General features: G+C 37.2%; 1 protein-coding gene across 3 annotated transcripts in view; it reads right to left on the bottom strand.

Moving 5' to 3' along the window:
* The window catches only part of GPATCH2 (G-patch domain containing 2), a 115,665-nt gene that overhangs the window by 2,222 nt on the left and 92,164 nt on the right, over positions 1–21,279 (bottom strand). For 2 of the 3 annotated variants that reach the window (XM_088146578.1, XM_088146579.1), the window contains exons 9-10: positions 16,797–16,879; positions 5–2,016 (exon numbers count right to left, since the gene is read on the bottom strand). In XM_088146578.1, the coding sequence (XP_088002704.1) occupies positions 1,610–2,016; positions 16,797–16,879 (490 nt within the window). In that variant the 3' untranslated portion in view covers positions 5–1,609. Of the gene's footprint in view, positions 1–4; positions 2,017–16,796; positions 16,880–21,279 lie in introns of those variants that run through there. The other variant, XM_007423310.4, reaches the window with a different exon arrangement.

Raw genomic sequence — 21,279 nt, 5'->3', positions numbered from 1 at the left:
AAGACAAAAAGGAATACTCAGCATTAATCAGTATAGCCACATGCAGAAAAGCAAAATAATCTCCCAATAAGCTCTAAACCTTCTTATTCTCTTAATTTCTCTAATAGGTTGCTGAACAGGATGTCTTTGTACATGTTGACCTCCAGGTTGAATGCTAAGTTGAAAATGGTATAGGCTGATCTCCTTCCTTATTTCAAAGAAAAAGCATTATATGAATGTGATAATGTCATTGTGTGATGCAATTTTGTTAGACACTCCTTTTAGCCAAATGCTTGAAAGATTTATATAAATTACAGGAACTAAACTTTAGTAATCGAAGCAGAAATATGGATAGGATTTTTCATGCCATGCCTTTATCACACAAATTTAAATCCATATATTAGGTCTATACAGTAGTTCAATTCTGAAAAGGTGCTTTGCACACATCTGCAATCCTTTCATGGCTGCAGTTTTTCTCGGGATCATGTGGTTACTTTACAGAGTTGCAAACAGATGCTATGTTTGTGCACCTGCAGGCTCTGAAACACTGTTTAGGAATCAAATTCAAAGTGTTGCACAGCCTAAATATTATGTGAGATCATTGCCAGTGTGGGAAGAAACTGAAACATTCTGTTTCAGTCTATGCAGTGCCAGCTATACTGTATGTAGGTGCATAACACTGCAGAATTAAATTTTTAATACTCCTTCTAGCCTTAATGGCATGGTGATATGTCAGAAAGAGAAACTATTCCCATTGTGGCTTTTAAATAGGTTTTTATGTGGTTAACTAGATTACTTTTTAAAACATTCTTTCGATTCTCTTCTCTAATCATGTAGTGTTTCTTAAATTTAACAAGTGAATAATAGCGTGTTTCAAAATCCATAATGTAAACTCCTCATAGTACTATTGCTGGAACCTTTATAATGTTGATTAAAAAAAATAAGCCACTGGGTACCCCAAGCAAGTTACTGTAAGTAAGACAGATCACTACATTCCATACATCTACTTGTGATGCCACTGTCTAGTTAAATTCTTCTTACCCCTTGGCAGAAATTTCAGGACTGTCATTGTCACTAGGCAGATACTGGAATGGAGGAGCAGTGAAATACTAAAGGACAAAGCTGTGTGTCCTGTTCTGCATCTCTTAGTACACTGAGTGTACTGTTGATATTGAAATGAATCTTATTTCAATTGCTGGGCTGGCTGGCTTCTGTATGTAGTATGGGGGCACCATCCTGTCCTTTACCTTCGATAGCATTCTAGAAAGGCTATTGTGGGTATCACATGAGCCTCTCTGTTCTTTACAGCTGGGATTCTAATGTAACAACAAATACATAAAATTAGAATGAGGTGCTGCAGCAATTATAGTCCTATAATTGCTCTTATATAAAAACCAACATTACATGGAAATACCTTCTGAACAACCTGTACTTCAAAATGTGCAACTTCATGAGTATCTGCTTTTTATGCCAGCCTGTTAGTACAAAACATACCATTTTCTGTGACTGGCTCAAAAGACTTTTGTTTCTGACAAGAGGCTTACGTTCTCTTAATATGCAATATAATAAATGTTCCTCTTCAACGTAGGATAGCATTACCAGGGTTTGAAACCCATGCATTTTGCTCTATTCATTGCCTGTAAATACAACGGCCAAGAAAAAAAGTGTTCATTGCATGGTAAGTCTGCTTATCCCCTTCATGGATCACTGCCTTGTCGTGGTGAAGGGGCTTGGGTAACTCAGTGAAGCCATGAGCTATACCATGCAGGGCCACCCAAGATGGACAGGTCATGACAGAGAGTTCTGACAAAATGTGGTCCACTGGAGAAGGAAATGGCAACCCACTCCAGTATCCTTGCCAAGAAAACCCCATGGACAATGTTAAAAGGCTAAAAGATATGACGCCGGAAGATGAGCTCCTCGGGTCGGAAGGTGTCCAGTATGCTACTGGGGAAGAGCGAAGGGCAATTCCAAGTAGCTCCAGAAAGAGTGAAGCGGCTGGGCCAAAGCCGAAAGGACGTTCAGCTGTGGATGTATCTGGAAGCGAAAAGAAGGTCCGATGCTGTAAAGAACAATATTGTATAGGTACCTGGAATGTAAGATCTATGAACCAAGGCAAGCTGGATGTGGTCAAACATGAGATGACAAGATTGAACGTCGACATCTTGGGAATCAGCGAACTGAAATGGAGTGCAAAAGCTGGTTTGAAACTCAACATTAAAAAAACTAAGATCATGGCATCTGGACCCATCAATTCCTGGCAAATAGAAGGGGTAGAAATGGAAGCAGTAACAGACTTCATTTATTTGGGCTCCAAGATCACCGCAGATGGAGACTGCAGCCATGAAATTAAAAGACGCTTGCTCCTTGGGAGGAGCTATGGCAAGCCTAGATAGCATATTAAAAAGCAGAGACGTCACCTTGCCGACAAAGATCCGCATAGTCAAAGCTATGGTTTCTCCAGTAGTAATGTATGGCTGTGAGAGCTGGACCATAAAGAAGGCTGAGCGCTGAAGAACTGATGCCTTTGAACTGTGGTGCTGGAGAAGACTCTTGAGAGTCCCCTGGACTGCTAGGAGGTCAAACCAGTCAATCTTAAAGGAAATCAACCCTGATTGCTCATTGGAAGGATTGATAATGAAGCTCAAGCTCAGATACTTTGGTCACCTAATGCGAAGAGAGATCTCTTTGGAGAAGACCCTGATGCTGGGAAAGATTGAAGGCAAAAGGAGAAGAGGACGGCAGAGGATGAGATGGTTAGATAGCATCACTGAAGCAATGAGCATGAAACTGAGCAAACTCAGGGAGGCAATGAAGGACAGGAAGGCCTGGCGCAATATGGTTCATGGGGTCACGAAGAGTCGGACACAACTTAACGACTAAACAACAACAACAAAGTCTGCTTATTGTTGCTTCTACATAGTGCAAGCTAGTTGATTTCCAGGTTTTGTTGAGAATCAGTATTCATCTGAACTCAATCTTGGCCATGAAATCTTATTCAATGCCTTTGAACAAAAGCTACTTACCATCATAGTTTTCCTTATGTTTTGAGGACAAAGTGAAATATTAGAATTATAAATGCATATGGAACAGAGCAGAGGCAGTGGAATCTGCAGAGGAGTCAGTGTTGTCAACAGCTTTGTTGTTATCACAAGCCCCACCCCCTTTCTACATGCATCACAACATCACACTTGCACTCAAAAGGACAGAGCCTGCCATGATGTTGCTTTTTTAATTTTGATGAATGGAGTGAGAGCCTGCAGATGCCTCGGCACAGACTTACAGAAAAACAACAACTTTCAGAGTTTTTAAAAAATATTATTATTTTTGTAGGGAAAAACAATATGCTTTATGTTTGTTACGTGTGTGTGTACACACACATATGTCATCCTTCACAAAAATTCTTAAACACATTTTTTTGTTCTTATTAATGATAATCTGAGAATGCTGAAATGTGTATCCATGGTGAGCACAAGGGATGGACCATAACAATGTGTCACAGATTCAGTTTCTTTGCGTATCCAGGTAGGGCTGAAGCAGACTATGTCTGGGTCTCTTCAGTGCTGGATGGCTCGACGGTCTGACTCAGAGTCATACACCCTCCATGTATGTATGCATAGAGCTAAACCGTATCTACACTTAAAAGCTAGCAATCACTTCACACCAAACTAGAAGCAGATGGAAAATCAGCTCTCACTTTTACCTGCTAATTTGCTTCCCCTTTGACCCTCTATTCTTAGCACAAATGACCAGTGCAAGATGTAACAGGGTGTCCCTGCCAAATCATGTTCTGAGGATGGGAAGCGCTTCCTGCATGGCTGTTCTGTCATTTTGCTTTCAGTTTTAGAGACAACTACTGCCAGCACCCAAACGCTGTAGAAACAATGTCAGAAACAAATTGCAAAATGCAGAATGGCTACTAATAGCTTTAATGCACTACAGAAATACAACTTAAAAAGGAAGAGCAAAATTCTGTGAAATGTGAGAAAGAAAATTAAGAAGCACCCATGTCCAACTCATGTTCCTAACCATCGAAGTATGGCTTGGTAACTTGGCTGCTTTGCACCTGAACCATATCTGTGGACATTTAACTTTGCAAAAGGCATGTGCTGTGTAGTACATTTTTAAATATTGGAAAAATGATGCTTCAATCAGAAGAGATTTAGCAAAGTAGAACACTGTTTGGCTTAATTTAAACACTGCATTCTATGCAAGGGAGAAATTACTGTAATATTGGTTCTCGCATCTCTTCTGTACTGCCTAAGATTAATGGGGAGCCACAACATGCAAACAAGTGTTGATATTCATGGACTGCAAAGATTGGAACTGAAAATTATTTTACTTTGCATATATTTAGTAACTAAAATATTTTTAAAGTCCTGCAGCATTGCAGTAATCAGTCTTCTGCAATAAAGAAAAGTTGGTTAGTTTTTCAACAGTCTGTTTCATAACTGAGCATCCTAGCAAGTTCGTCCAAAAAGGACTGTGGCATGTTGGGGAGTTCATTCTAATCACGGTGATTAAGATTAATGCAAGTTGTTGCCATCAATAAGAAATAAAACTTTTCAAACAGCTTGTGAACAAAGCCAGTAAATCTTTGTGACAATCATCATAGTTAATGCTGTTTGCTGATAGGCTTTTGATGTTCCACTGGCACGCGAGCCTCTCTGCTCTTTTAAAATCTGCTAAATTTGATTACTACTTGAAACCTGGCCTGGTTGGCCAGCTGAGTGGGCAGCAGTAGAAAGGTTACTGTGACACACCCACACCACCTTGATGGCATAGTAAGTTACACTGACAAAACAAAATCTGCACAATTCATAAATCTACACTGAATGATCACACCAAAGTAAACTACACAATCTTGTTATTAAATTATCCTCAAAATTTCTGAGGACACTTTTCATGCATGCAAGTTTTAAAAATGTAATATAAAGTTTGTAAAAGCAAAATAGTCTATATGTAGTAAATCAGGGGACTCCTTTAAAAGAGAAAAAAGAGGCAAAAAGAAAACAAATTTGCAATTAAATTTTTATTTCAAAATAATATTTATGATGTCATTAAAGGTAGATTTCTATGAAAATTAAGGCATGCAATTTTTCTCAACAGCTGTTGGAACAGGTACATTCTGGTTAAACAGAGCACTAGCATTCAGTGCCATACCCTTTATTTTACAGGGTTTGCCATGAATTAATTTAATTCCATCTGTAAGCTAAAAATCAGATCAGAGGTCTAATGCTGCTACAGGCTTCACATCTGTTTAATCATTTTAGGATACAGCAGCTTGTTGAAGTTCAGGTTTTACAACTACTTAGTATTTAAAAATGGTGAGAATTTTTTAATAGTTTGAGAATTTCAGTAGGACTTGGTTAACTGAAAAGAACATCAGAAGTATTGACTATGATTTAATATACAAAGTATTTTCTGACATTTACAGCTTTTCCTTTGCCAGTTTTTAAACGCTACTTTTAAATGGACTTTTGAAAACTAGCTCAATACAGAACTGGCCTCAATTAAATAAAAATGTCATTTTCAATCAGCATGAACCTTTAACTCCTAGCACTACAAGTGAAAAAAATCCTTCCCTTTCATGTCTGTAATAAAATTTATGCTGCTTTATGTTTAACAGAAGATTGATGCTGCCATTCAAAGTATGCTTACCAGGAAGTAAGACTCACTCAGGTTGGGCAGGTTGTAAATATTCTAGGCCACAGAATTTACAGGATTATGCTTTGTAGAAAACACTGTACTGAATACATTTAAAAGATCCAAGATTGGCAGAAAATGCCATTTTCATGGGACATAATGTTTTAGATTATTGCAGTTTTAGAAAGAAACAACCAATACTTTCATATACTATATGCATATATTTCACGGCTAGACAGTTTTATATATATTTGTAGACTGCATTTTAATACTAGATTAGGGCATCTATTAATTAAGAACACTTTAAATGATTAATATTATGAGCTCTAGCATATGAGCAAAACAATTAATTCGGAAAGAAAGATGTTTTGCTTTTAAATAATTCAAGTATATGTCACGGCAGTTGTGATACCAAATCTATAGATACTCTTCGATATGTAAAAAAAAAAAAAAAAAAAAAAAGAACTGGGTACAGATTTCATGTACTGTTCCCACTTCCCTGGAAGCACTTTTCAGTCAGTCAACCTAATTGATTGTCCTACAGGACAATTCTATACCCACTATGCTCCATAGTCTTTCTCCACTGAAACATGTGTATCCCTGAAAGCTACAGCAGAGTTGGAAAATAAATAATACATACTGTCAGGAAGTTTGCCAAGAAAAGTAAGGAAGTTAAACTAGGAGCTAGGATCTGGTTGCTCAACTTTGCAACACAAAGAAGTCAGAAGCAGAGGAAACAGGATCTTCAGAAATTCTAAGACAAATAGGTTGATAAAGATGGCGATCAAGGCAAGACCTCTGAAGGAAAGGTAGCGAGGGAAAAGCAAAACTCCGAATTTGAAAAAGGTATAAAAAGCTGTGGACCTGAGGGTGCGCGCACACATACACTGGAGTGACGTTTAGTATGAAAGCATTGCTAGGAAAAAAAAAAAGAATGAAAAGGTAAGTCTAGTAAGATGAAAGCTGCAAAGGGGATAAAAGGCAATGTTTTAAAGCAAGAGAGACAGAAAGACTATACATGAAGAAGAGGTAAAAAGAAGAAAGCACAATGCTTTTCTCCCTGGAATACTGTGCCCATCTGGCTTCCTACTCCTAACAGCTACCAAGGGAGTAGGCAACTTTGGAAGTGTGAGGGATTTGGATCAATTGGTACACTCAGCCCATGTGGATAAAAAAGTTGCACCTGTGTGGGAATCACCTACTGGGGGAGAATCATGACCTAAAGAACCGAAAGAGAAGCAGATTCAGGCAAACCAGCATATGAGTCCAACCCATGCAGGAGGAATTGGAAAGCTGTACTTATTTGTTAATAACTAGGGGGTTATGATTCTTATTGAATGTGTGTGGGGGGATGGAATTATCTCTTAGAACTCCCCACTGGTGAAAGAGTTTAAAGCATTTAAAGTGAATTATGTAGAAGCTGAAGGGATCTTGCTGGGAGATCTTCTGGAGAATCAGCTTCTTGAACTCAGGAGAAGCTACTGTGGTGAAACAGGAGATACACATGTTTAGGGCTGAAGCTTTATAAAGCAATTCTCTTTTTTTCTTTCTGTACACACACCCATGCACCCACAATAGATTTTCATCACTCTATATAGTAGAGTTAAATTATTTAGCATAAACTATTGTTTGATCTTACTTACCTAACCTTTTTAGTGATACATAAATGTAAAAGAGAAAAATATAAACATTTTATCATAGTAGAATTCTATTCCATGCTGGATCGGTTTTGATTCTGATTGCCTCTTTTTATAAGATTAACATTATATAAATTTAACTAAGTTTGCTACTCTTATTTTCTTTTCCAGCATTCCTGGCAGCCATAAATCCTAAATATTTTAAGTCTTCTCTTAGATGGGATTCCCCGTCCCCTTTTGGCCAATTTTTGGTTTATGTGGTCTGACAGCTCTGACCCTTATCCTGGGTCTCACTTATGCCTATCATAGCCGAGAAAGTCTTTCTGTCTTAAATTCCCAAGGAGCACTGTGGATGGTAATTCACTTGAGTAATTGGCTCAAGAGATGAAAATCTTGTAACTGCTTCTCTTAGCTACTAATCTATCCAGCTGACTGCAAGCCTAATTGGCAGCTTGTTTAGCAATTTGGCTTCTAAAGTGTTGTATTGATGTCGAATAAACAACCAATGGGAAACAGGGAGATACATGCTGCTTCACTTATAACCTAGTATACCTTTTCCTCTATTCTCTGAAGACATTTAAGATTCAAGGTATTCCTATCAGTTCTCTATTTGTGTTTGTCAAAGCAACCTGCAAAATACAAATGTTTAAAAATGCTAGGCTTTGATTTTGATACAGGGAAGCTGTGGTATCTAGCTGTACTCTCAAAAGTATACATTGTCATTCTCTGCTATTTTTCCCCAAGGATCCCTTAAAGCAAGCAAATCAGTTAAAAAAAAAAAGAGTAATATTTTACAGATAGGTGGATCTCTTTTAACTATCAAGCTGCATGTGAATTTTTAAACCAATCCTTCACAACTAAAAAAAACTGTTTAAGTCATCTAGATAACTAGTACTTCATTCATTGTCATGGAACTACACCGCTGAATGACTGGAACTTAATTTCTGAGGTATTCAGAGTAAGACATTACACTTGGCAGGCACAGATTCTTCCACACACAGAAGTCCACTTTGTTTCCATACGTACAATTTATAAATCTTCTCCCTCAGTGGACTTCTTTGAAATGGGCAGGATGAATTCATACCAATTTTACCATGAGTACTGTAGAATCTACCCCAACAACTAGTTTCTTTAAAAAAATGATTTGTTTTATATCACGATGCTCTTTTGTGTTTATTTCATTCATATCCAGATTCCTTTTGTTTCATCACTAAATCTCATCAAGACCATATTTTGGGAAGTTTTGGGAATCACTTTTGGAAATTGCTTGTTAACTGCTTTTCAGCTATTAGAAACTTTGGATCAACAAGTTTGATAGCACTGAGTGAGTTTCCTTCAATCCTTAATGAAAGTTTTACCTACAAGTTTAAGAACTTAAAACATTTTTAAAAAAATAAACAGCAAAAGGATGTTTAAAACTTTGATTTTAGAAAGTTACAAACGGACTAAGGATCCAGATAAATTTGAAATAAGATTTTGGAATTAACTAATAAAGAATCCTTCCCATGGGAAAATGCTTTTGTTTTGAATTTTAAAAAAATAAGATTTTAAAAATTGGACACTAGCGGGAACTAGTGGGAACTAAAGATTACAATTAAACTCAACTTACAATTACAGTATGAAGCAAAATATTCTAACATTGGACATACTGAAGGATATTTTTGAACAATGGACTCAGAAATTAATTTTAATAGTGTCAACAGAGACATCTGCCTCTATGGAGAGACTGTGTCTAAAATATGTTATGGAAGAGAAACATGTTTTACGTAACAATATTGAGACTGAGTTGAAAGTGGATTTACAAATGAAAGGCTGCTTGAATGACATGGAAAAAGATATTACACTGGACATATAGAATAGACTGGCTAATGTCTTAATAATTAAAAGGGATATACAAACAACAAACCATGAGAGTGACCTGGATAATTTTCCTATATTGGATCTACAAAAGAGGCAAGTTTTGAAGGATCTTGTGAGAAGGGTTAAAGAAAAATGAAAAGAAATCAAGTTCTATGACATTATTTGAAGGGACTAAAGATTGTTAGAAATTAAAGGAAGAAATATAAAGTTGGTTTATTTGATCAAGGTTAAAATAGATATGTTGTTATCTGTGGTAACCCTTAATGGACTTTTGCTGACACCAGGACTGAAATGACGATGTTTTATGGATTTGTTTATAGATAAGAGATGGGATATGGGAAGAAGAGATCATTTGTTGTATTATAAGAGGAGATGATAAGTTACTAAAATTGTTTATACTTGTGATGAAGGTAGGAAGTCACTTCTTTATATACTTCTTTTCTTTTTCTTTACTATATTCTTATTTTTCTTTTTCTATTTGTTTTTTCCTTTTTCCTTTTCTTTTCTGCACCTTTTACTCTTTTTATTCTATCTTTTTTCAGTTTGTATTACTTTTTACGGTTGTAATTATAATCTTTTATAAAATTACTATATAAAAAAGAAAAATTGAACTCCTCTGTTTTGAAACTCATTAATTATATTTTGATTTATTTGATATGCAAATGAGAATAAAATTAGAATGAAATTTTGATCTAAATGCAGACAACAAAAGACTCTGTATTACTTAACCAAGAAATATGCTTTTACCTTCATACATAAACTTGGTCTTTTATATACAGCATTTGTTTGCAGAGCTTCCACTGTTATATGTATTTATTTGCCCTTTTCTCTTTATGAATAAAAGGGAAACCTCTGTATTTAACTTTGTATTTAGATATTTAAACTTTGTATTTAAATATTATTTGCATTTAAAGGGCTGTGGGCTCTTCTGATGGCTCCTATGATGAGCAGAAGAAGAACTAAGTTAAATCAGAAAAAAGAATGTAGGACATGGGGACAACTGGTCTTTAGGAATGCTCTTGGTCAAAAAGATGCAGACAGACTTCACACAGTTGTTAATCACATCTGGTGAATTTGTACCATGCTTATATCAATAACAGCACGTAACTTCCAATGAAGCCCCTATTTTTGCAATGAAACCTCTTAAAGTCTCCTCTGAAGGTTAGTAAGTCAGCAAAGATGTTCAGAATATCCTTCCATGTCAGGTACTGCTTTTACTACTAATCAATTCCTTTAGTATTTATTCCTTAAATGAATTAGGGCTGCCTTAAGAGGACCAAAGCGTTCCAGGTACATTTCATAATTTTTAAAAACAACACAGTAATCTGTAGGCAACATATAAGGAAAACTGTATTTTGTTTCACTGCTTTGTTGCTCAATTTTTAAACAGAAGTTTTATTTAGAATTTATCTTAGTCAAATATTTCCTGTTCAAGGAAAAAATAACAGATTTTTCTATTCCAACTATTGACTGGAAACATCTGACAGAATTCAGCTTATTTTCTTCATTGCTTTAGTTCACTTTTACAGATGACATTTTTTAAACTATAAAATGCTGTTGTCTGATAAAAGTTTCTTGCTTCAACAGTTCTCTTTGAGGTATGATAAAATCTACATCCTTTGTTACTAATGCACACAATGCTATTGGTATGTGACTTTGTCTCAAGGCTGAGAAGAGGCTATAAATTTAGAAATCAATAGCTAACTCTATCAATATTCATTTTACTTTTTCAATACAAAATACAAAGGTGAAAGAGCAGTAAATAAGCCAGAGCACTGAAATAAATTGGGTGTTCTTGTCACAATTAATAAATGTTTAACCAATAACATTTCTAGCTACAGTAGTCTACAGCCCTGTCACATATCTGAAAGTACACAGTCACACCGATGCTGAACACAGATTCAAAATCTACAGAAAACCTCATTCCAACAGCGTGTTAGCTCCACCATGCTATCTATCTTCTGAACGTGCATAACTAAGGCCATTCAACATACTGCATACAAAGACAGGGAAAACCATTTGTCATCAATTGACACTTAAGAATGTGCCAACTGAAACCTTTTCTTCACAGGCTTGCTAGGTTCATGAGTCTGGTATTAAGTGATAGATCTTACAGATCCAAATCTTTGTAATAAATTTGACAAAGATAAATAAATGAGACAAGAATTAAATCAGATTTATCTACCAATATGTCTTCACTTACACATACCTAAATTATTTGTTGAAGGGGGCACAATTGATTTGGATTAGGGTTACCATATAATACTCCATAATAACATTTTAACATAGTTAGGTTATAATGACTAATAATTTGTTCTTTGTAGAACTCTGCAAAAACTGGTAGTAGGGAAAGAGTTTCAAGAATGTAGCTATTGTCTTCAAAGGGGCAGCCATTCCTGTTGCCCAGAGCAGAGTATGTATGTTAATAATGTAGTAGTCAAATTTGTGTGCTCCTCAAATATGATCTGGAAGGTTAGAGGTTCTTTAGCAGATCTGAGCTTTTTGAAGAGGATACAGAGGAAAGAAATGGAGGGAAAAGTTTTGCCCTAAATCTTTTGTTCATGTCATTTCTGAAACATACCAAGCAAGAATAAAGGCAAATTTTAGGCAAGCACCAGTCCACTTTTAATAAAACTCAGTATCTACAGACAGAAAGTCCTCAATTATTAGGGAAAGTGCTTCCAGATCAGAGGATATAGCTTTTAGATTAGCATTAAGTCATAGCGTCATATTTTCTAGAAATACAGTGGGCTCACGGTTTCTGCCATTTTATCATAAGCTATCTCAAAAATGCAGCAAATAACTCATCCATTATAAAGATATCATAAAACATTTGGGCCTTGAAAACCAGGATAGCAAGACTCTTGATTTTTCTCTCACCCTTGATGTGATTTCTAAAGGGTCTTTAGACCTCTTGAGTTTGAGCTGGAACAAATATTTCCGTCACCACCTGAAAGGTAGCTTTAATTTGCAGACAGAGGTAAATTATTCTACTTTACATTGTTAAGATAGGATTCCTAGGTACTTGCAGGAGAGCTAATTTATTATATTATTGAGGAAATGGGGACAAAACTAAAATAGAACAGTTTATTTGAGGCCATTTAATGAACACATGACTGAAACACAATGTGATCCAGAGGGATCATAGTTTATGCACTCAAAAACACCAGAAGCTGCCTTATTCCAGATCAAACTATTGGTCCACCTAGCCTAGAATGGATGATGCTAACTGGCAGCAACAATCTTTCAGGATTTCTAAGAGGAATATTCCAGCACTCCCTAGAGGTGTGGGGATCAAAACTGTCACCTTTAGCATGGAAAGCAAGTGCTCCACCCCACAGCCACAGACTTTCCATTAAGTGTTATTCCCTACCTCAAATAATACCTCTACAGGAAGTGAGTTGCATTTTCCTTTATTTCTATTCCATGAGTTATCTTGTAGAGCAGTAACATCTTTAAGCATTATTTGCATTCAAGTTCATACTGAATTTGTAACTTAAAGGAAAATACAAAAACACAAAACATCACTTGAACACTGTCAAACTGTGGCTATGGGAAACAACTTTTCTTTTCTTTGGGCAAAATGCTCAGAAATGTTAATGCTCCTGCTGCATTATTAAAAATGCTATGCAGCTATATCAGTGTACACAACCCAATAAGATAGAGAATCATTTGTAAGACTGGAATAAAAGGTATTCTAAAATTAATTTTATGATGCTCGTACATTTCACAAAATGACGTCCTTCTGTCACTTGCAAGTTGTGAAGTTAAAACCACCTTGTAGAAATCATTATATTATCCTCTCCTCAGCTATTAAGCATTTTTTCTTCTTACTACACATATGGCCATAGTCTTAGGGGCCTGACCTAGCCATTTTCTTTTTCCATGTTACTACCACCAAGGTGCTGTAGCAATATTTTTAGAGTGTTCTTGGTCTGGTACTATCAGTGATGACTGAAGGCTAAAGCCATTCTAATGGAATGCCAAAGTTAGATAATCCCAGCGAACAGCTCAATATCAGTGGATGAAAGAACTACAAGATTATGTTCCTAACTTTTAAATGTACGCAGAAATTACAGATAGACAATTCACAGAAGCCATTTCAAAGGTGTATTATGTATTGAATAAATACAGAGATTCTTCAGATATATCTAAAAATGCAGTCCCTTCTGTATGCATTAATGCAAATCTTGTATGGTGAACTCAGCATCTTATGCTTGCGAACTAATATTAAGCTCTGAATAAGCAATACTCAAAATTAAGAACCATTCATATTTGATTGGTATGGAACACCAACATGGTATGACAGAAAAAATGGATTTAGACACAGTTTCTCCAACATATGAGGATATTTCTAATCACCCAATAGGGGTCATCAAGCAGAACTAGTTCTCCTGAAAGGAGCAGTGGGGGAAGAGAGACTCTTGTGCATGAGACCAGTGCTCTTTGGACAAAATCAGTCTTATGGAATTAACATTAGACATAGGAACAGTTGTCCACTGAATTTCTTTGGATAAACAAGTTCTCTACCTCAACAAATTAATACTGATTTGAATTCATCCAGGCAGAATGGAATATTGCTGCCAAGGTGAGCCTAGATAACAATATCAAGCCACAATGTTGTCAAAATAATGACACTTGAGTTGTTATACCATTGTGCTAATGGCATGATTATGGAATGACATCATCATGCCCAATGCAGGTTTTAAGTCACATCATTTGCTGATGTCATGATGCATGTATTGCCGGGCATTTGACTCTATTTTCATCCTTGTGGATGCCTGTAGTTTGCATAGTTGAATAAGGAGGCAAATATAAAAGGAAAGAAAATTGGCTGCAAAAATACAGCCATTCATTTAACTCAGCACAGAATCACTTCCTACCTAGGAGCAGGACCTTAAATCATCCTGTTGGATTTGGCCCAATGTTCAAGCCTGTGATAATTTTGAATAGTGATTTTGTCCTCTATGCCAACACCTCTCTAACACTGGGCCAAATATGGAACCTCAAGGACCCTGCTTAAATTTTCCCTTGCAAAATTGTTGCTAAACCACTTAAAAGCACCCTTTGAGTGCTGTTGTTTAAACAAGCTGCAAATACATGAGACCACAGTGTAGTCTAGTTCACATTTACCCATGCTGGCCACAAAAATATAATAACAAACCATGGCAGATATTTTAATGATTAAAAAAGAAACCAAACCCTATATCCATAGCAGTCCCTTGGTCTACCAAACTAATAGCTCTATAGTAGAAAGAGAGAGGTTAGGCTGACATGACTCATTCTTGACAAATGCATGCTGGTTCCTGTTAATGGTAGCATTGTTTTCTATATTGGATATTGAACTAGCAATAGGGAGGCTCAGGTTTGGGTTCACCCACAGCCATGGAAGCTTACTGGATGTAGAGAGTAAGGAAGATAATCTAGATGGATATATGCAGGAACCATTCCCTAGGCAAAGCGCCTGAAGCATTTTTAAAGTCCAGAACAGCAAGATAACATTCAGAAGGGGCTAGGCACATGCCTCCCTAATTCACTGAGTGATGAGGAGGAGAGTTACAGCACGATTAGACTTGCAAGATTCTGGTATTATAGCCAATCTCAATAAAAGTCGTTTTAGCTTTCCTCTGGCATTGGTGTTCTGGTCTGACACTGATGTACAGTGGGGCTGACACTGGGTGACTTTGAGCCAGTTATTCTCTTTCATTCCAGTCTACCTCAGTGGTTGTTGTGGGGAAAAATAGAAAGAGGGAACACTTTGAACTCCTAAATGAAAGGCAGAATTTAAATCGAATAAATAGGTGTGCTTTCACTCTTTTTTTTCAGAATCTCTCAGCCCTCTCTGACATGTTTATCCTTCAAGATTATAAGCCATGATATCTTGCACACCTTTCTGAGTTCATAAAAATCTGTCTTCCTGAAGTCCAAGGTACATGATCTCCCTGCTTTTTGTCCCCTAGTAATTTTGAACTTCAACAAAACAAGGTTGGTTTTCCTCAAGGTGCCTCATAACTTCAGTCAATTTACCAATCCCTCTCTGTTGATCAGGATTAGGTTCAGAATAGCATTTTTCTTTTTCCATTTTCTGAAAACTGAAATAGTTTTCAAGCAAATATCAGGGTAATTGAAGTCTCCCATTACTTCTATAGTCTGCCTTCTTGAGAATTTGATGAATTGATTAAGAAAGGCATTGTCCGTGTCCTCTGCCTCTGTATGTGGCAGTTCTATCACTTTTATTGCTTACTCCTTCTTATCTTATCCAAATGTTTTCAACAAGACTTCCATACTCAGGAACATGAACTATTTCACAAGCACATAGCTTCTTTACATACATTTACACTCTGTCTCCATTGGAGCTATTTATTTTAACAAGTCATAACCTTCCAGTTTTGCATTCCAATTATAATTCTCATTTCATTACATTACTGTGATAACTGTGATATGCCTTCCTGTGTTAGGATTTCTAGTTCTTCCTGTCTGTTACCTATATTCTGTGCACCGGTGAACAGGCGCTGGAGATGTTGCTAACTACTAGAGATATCACTAACTACTACTACTACTATGTAGTAAGGACTTTCATGTACCCTTTCCTGCCTCATTCCTCCTCTGTGAGCTTGCACAGCCATGCCTCTAATGTCCAGCAGTTCTCTACCTGGGCCCATGCATCTGTCTCCCTCTCTTCTTTGGTTTAAAGCCCCCTTGATAGAGTTCTCACCAAACACATTTTCTACTTCTCTTGTGAGGTGTAGTCCATTCCATGCAAGAATCCCTTATACTGGTGGTGTAAGTTGTAATCAAGGAATTATGTAGATTGTTTAGCTTTGTTTTAATTGTGTACACCACCAGAGTCACATGCAATTGAGATGGGCAGCTAAATAAATTCAATCAATCAATCAGTCCAAATCTTTCTTGATGACACCATCTTCCAGGACCAGCACCCTCCTAGGGCTTTATCACTGCCTGCAATATTCTGAAGTTCTTCTAGCAGTGTCTTTCATCCACACATGGATAAGCAAGAATGGGTAATTTCAGTAAGTTTGGTTAGCCTTGCTAATCTTTTCACTACATTCTGGATAGATGAACCAGGAATAAAGCATATTTTTTTTATTTCCCTGGACAAGCACAGGCAATGGAGACTTTGGGTTTTGTTCTCCTAGCTAACCATTTAAGATCTCTACTTCTAAATACAGGCATGAGAAAATAGGTTGTTCTTAAATTTATTCATTGCTATGTATTTAATTACAATTTAGTTATAAGGACGGTAGTTACCACAGGGTTGTGATGGAATGGGGAGAAGCTTTAATCTTCCCCTTACCTCCATGGTTCTGATCAAAATTAGTGCCTCCAATGAGGAATAAAATTTCTACATGAAGAAATCTCTCAAAAGAATAGATCAGGGCCAATCACTGAGATAACCTATACAAGCTACTCATACTGTTTTCCTCAACAAGCTGCTTTAGATCTTTTTTTTTTTTAATATTTAGGCTACGATCACATGCATATTACCAAACCCCACTAAGGTCAATGGAATTAATTCCCTAGTAATTAGCAATTCCCCCTAGGATTTAAAGGGACTACAGCCTCAAAACCCCTTTGCCAGTGCTTAAAAATGCTTTAAAATTATTCAAGTGGGTATACATAGGTAACATATATCACAATGCTTAATCTGCTTACCAGCAGGTCCTGGTAGTGGTGCTGCTTTTCTCCTTCGTTTGATATCACCCATACATAAGGATCCTAAATGGACACTGGTCTGTCTGCAATCAAATCAGAGATATGTAGGGAAAATGGTAAGCAAATAGTTACCTGGAGCAATTGATCTAATAAAGTTCGTGATACAGTCAAAACAATCTCAGTAAAGATGGAAATATACAATTCCTTCTAAAACTGAAATGTAATTGAGTTTCTTGATAAACAGGAAGCAGAAGTGATATAAATAACTGTAGAAATAAATAATGTACATTAATACTTTAAACTACTCAATTTGGCAGTCTTTCTGACTAAACAGAAAAAGAAGTAAACAGCAGCCTTTCAAAAGATGTAAACTTGTGGCAAACAAAGTCATTTTTTAAAAAATTGCCTTGAGTTTTAAAACAAAATGCTAAAAGAAATGTACTTTGTTTCATTTTCAAGTTGTTTATCATAATTTATCAGATCCCCCCCCAAAAAAAATAAAAGAAAAAAAACCCCTTTACATTAATTATGCATTGATGAAGAACAGCTGGGAGTCTTTAAGAATAGTTTTTGTCTTTTTTGTTTGGTGGTCCAGCGTTTTTATATCAAGAACTGTGTGCACATGTATGTGTAAGTGGGGGAAACTTTCACAATCTTGTCTTCATAGTGTTCACTGCTTTTTAAATCACTTGTGATTCACATCCCTTAGTTCAGTGTTGTCCAAACTTGGCCACTTTAAGATGAGTGGACTTCAACTCCCAGAATGCTGGCTGGAGAATTCTGGGAGTTGAAGTCCACTCATCTTAAAGTGGCCAAGTTTGGACAACACTGCCTTAGTTGAATTCCCTCCTCACCTTTCTTTTTTTTAACCTGGGATCTTGAAGTATTCTGGCTAAACCGTGAATTTAATTATTTCAGTGTCACCACTGGAATCAATGCTAGACAAATATGCACTATAAAAAGATAATCCTGACACATTAGATTATTGGGTAGTGGGGACTCTGGTTAACTATGAGAACTAGTTGCTTCAACTCTATGTCTGCTACTAAAGTTGATACACAATTCTCTAAAAGTTTAATAGTTCAATAAAGACATTAATGAGGTCATGAGAATTTCACAAGATCAGAACTGACAGAGTAATTTAACCAAGAGATTTAATGTTTTTATCAGAAACAAAAACGAAACAGAGCAAACCAAAAAGACATAAATTCAATATAATGTATTATATATAGCATTCATGCATGAGTGAGAACTTCCATGTCAGCTATTCATACTGGTTCAAACAGACCATACAGCTTTGGAGCTACAAAAGCCTGGTTTAATTGGATATATTCTGTCAGGAAATATTCAATTTGTCCACTGTATCCTACAATATTTGTTGCACCAATCACAGTCTTAAGTTGTAAAGGATGTCAATATTTGAACCGATTAGATTTCATGAAATGTTAAATTCATGTCTTAAAGGAGTGGAATGTTTATAAACTGATAACTGAAAATTATGTGAATTTAATATAACTTAAGTTTTCCTCCTTTGTTCAAAGTAACTCCTAAAATTATTGTACAGCATCAAAAGCAGTGGACTTCTAGATGTAGCTCAGGCTAGCACTGCTACAATAAAGAAAGTCTGAGAAGGCATGAGAAAGAGGGAAACCAGAATTCAAATAGGATGAAAGATAAAAATTAATAAAGTCAGCCAATTGAACCTGAAGACCTTAGCAGCAGGAATAACAGCTAGCTCTGCTTAAGTAATTCTGCTCATATTGATTATCTGTTACACTGCATTGAGATATCTAGATTATTGATCAGTTAGATTATGGAACTTAGATCCCCCTCCTTGCTTCTCGCTTGGCACATACAATGAAGTTGTACCAAACCACACTAAGTAAGGACTACTTTGTTATAGTTGTCACCCTTGTGCAAAACATAGCAGTTGCTTTTTAATTTAAAATCAATGAATGTGTGAAAGGCAGCTCTGTTCCTTCATCATAAATGAATCATTTGTATCTGCAAAGCATAGCAATTTGATCATTAACCAAGGTAAGAATATTGATGCTTGCTTGCTTGCTTGCTTGCTTGCTTGCTTGCTTTCTTTTTCTTTCTTTCTTTCTCTCTCTCCTTCCTTCTTTTTCTTTCCTTTCTCTCTCTCCTTCCTTCCTTCCTTCCTTCCTTCCTTCCTTTTCTTTCTTTCTTTCTTTCTTTCTTTTTTTCTTTCTCTCTCTCTCTCTCTCTCTCTTTCTCCCTCCCTCCTTCCCTCCCTCCCACTTTGAGGAAAGGGGATTTCCAGCAGGCTGAAAACAATTAAACACTATGATAAAGAATGGAAAATGCAATAAAAATTGTTAAAAATCTCCCCTGCCCTCTCCAATAAAATACAGAAGTTAACAGCTACTCTGCATGTTGATACTGTATCTCATGGTGAAAAGTGAATCTAAAAAGCAATTTGAAAGTGGGTGGGGTTGGTTTATGTACACACGATGTTTTCCTCAAATTGCTGGGTCATTTCCCATGCCCCCTACTTGGTCTCTTGCTATCCCCGAGGGACCCTCCAACCCATAAAAGAATCCCTCCTGCTCATTTTGGTCAGCACCAAATTCCTGCAAGGCTGGTAGTTGTCAAGGACAGGGTTCGTTAGAGTATTGGTTGTGAAAGTGGTGTATCAGTTGTGGCACATGCACGTCTGTTGCTGCCTCCCATGTCCTCTCTGACTCTGGGTAGCCTTTACAGTGTATCAAGTATTCAACTCATTTGTGTCTAGAGTCTAACACCGCTTTCACCTCATATTCTTCTTCCCTGTTTGCCAGCATTGTGGGGGGGATGCTGTCTGTGAACGCAGAGTGCCGGGGGGGGGGTACCTCTTTCACTAGCAAAGACCAATGGAATACAGGGTGAACCTTCATTGATGCTGGCAACTGAAAATGGAATGCTACTGGGTTTATTTGCTTAATCATTGGGAAAGGGCCAATAAATTTTGAGTCTAGTTTCTTGGAAGGCCTTGCAGAAGTCAGAAATTTTGTAGAAAGCCACACCAAATCCCCTTCTGCAATTCTAGCTCCCTCTTGTCTGCATGCATCTGCTGCTTTTTTGTATGAGACCTTTGCTAGTTCTAGCTGTTCCTTTAAATGGCTTTGGGCCGCTTGCCTCTCGTGCAGGAAATCCAGTGCTTTCTTGTCTGGTTGTTGGTAAGACCCGTGGGTGGAATCCTTAAGTTACCTGGAATGGGGACATACCGATAGAGGAGGGTGCTGCATTGTTGTAAGTAAATTCAGCAAGAGGTATGAGATCAGTCCAGTTGTCTTGCTGGTATGAAATACAACATCTTAAATATTGCTGCAACAGCTGGTTAACTTTCTCAGATTCTCCGTTGGACTCCGGATGATGCGACAAAGACAAATGAATTTTAACATTTAATAAATGCAAGAGGGCCTTCCAAAATTTGGAAGTGAATTGACTTACTCTGTCTGAGATCACTTGATGGACCAATCTTCTATATCTAAAGACGTGGTTCAAAAAGAGCTAAGAGGTTTCCTGGGCTGTTGGGAGGCCCTTGCAAGGAATAAAACGAGCCAATTTGGTAAATAAATCCACTACTACCAGTATGCTTGTATACCCCACACTGGAGGAAGATCAGTGATAAAACCTAGAGAAGCAGTGTCCCAGGGCTGTGATGGGGTCTCTAGCAGCTGCAATAACCCAGCCATCTTACCAGGGATTGGTTTTGCTCTACAACAGACATGACAAGAGGAAACATAACCCTTAATGTTTGCATGGGTGAGAGGCCACCAAAACTCTTTGAAAACTCTATGTTGGGGTTTAAATATCCCCCCACTTCCTGCTGTTTTGTTGTCATGACACAGCTGTAGGTTCTTTTCCCCTTACCATTCCTTCCTTGCCTTAACTCTTCCAGTTGGGCATCTATTATTATACAACATTGATACAGTTCTTCCAGGGTATTTGGGGTGCCTTGCCTCACCAGATCATCTCTTAGGTCCTTGGCCAGCCTTTCTCTGAACTGGTCAATCAGGGCTAAGTCATTCCACCCTACATCACCAGCAAGTAATTTAAAGTCTGAAATATATGACCTTACTCTCCTCTGTCCCTGCATGAGCTTTTGGATCTCTTGACTAGCATCTCTATGTATGAGATCCCCAAAGTGTCCTCTGAGCTTACACATGAAGCCCTGATAGTTGTCCAGCACTGGATTGTTCCCCTCAGTGAACTGTATTGCCCACTTAGCTGCTGCTTCCTTCAGCAAATTCAACACAAAAGTCACTTTGGTGCTATCAGTGGGAAACTCCACTGGCCTGCCTGCCATAAACATTTCACACTGAGCGGAATTGATCCTGGTCCCCTCTGAACTTCTCCAGAAAGCTCCCATGGGAATGCAAAAGCACTGGCTGAGTGCAAGTTGTTGTGCTGCCACAGGTTGGGACAAATTCTGTCCCAGCTGTTGTGTTAGTTGTATCAAGACATTCTGCAAATTGGT

Source organism: Python bivittatus, unplaced genomic scaffold (genome assembly GCF_059951505.1).
Source record: "Python bivittatus isolate LINGU-HERP-01145 unplaced genomic scaffold, Pbiv_v1 ctg000020_np1212, whole genome shotgun sequence".
Classification (NCBI taxonomy): Eukaryota; Metazoa; Chordata; class Lepidosauria; order Squamata; family Pythonidae; genus Python; species Python bivittatus.
This window is presented reverse-complemented; position numbering and strand designations above follow the sequence as displayed.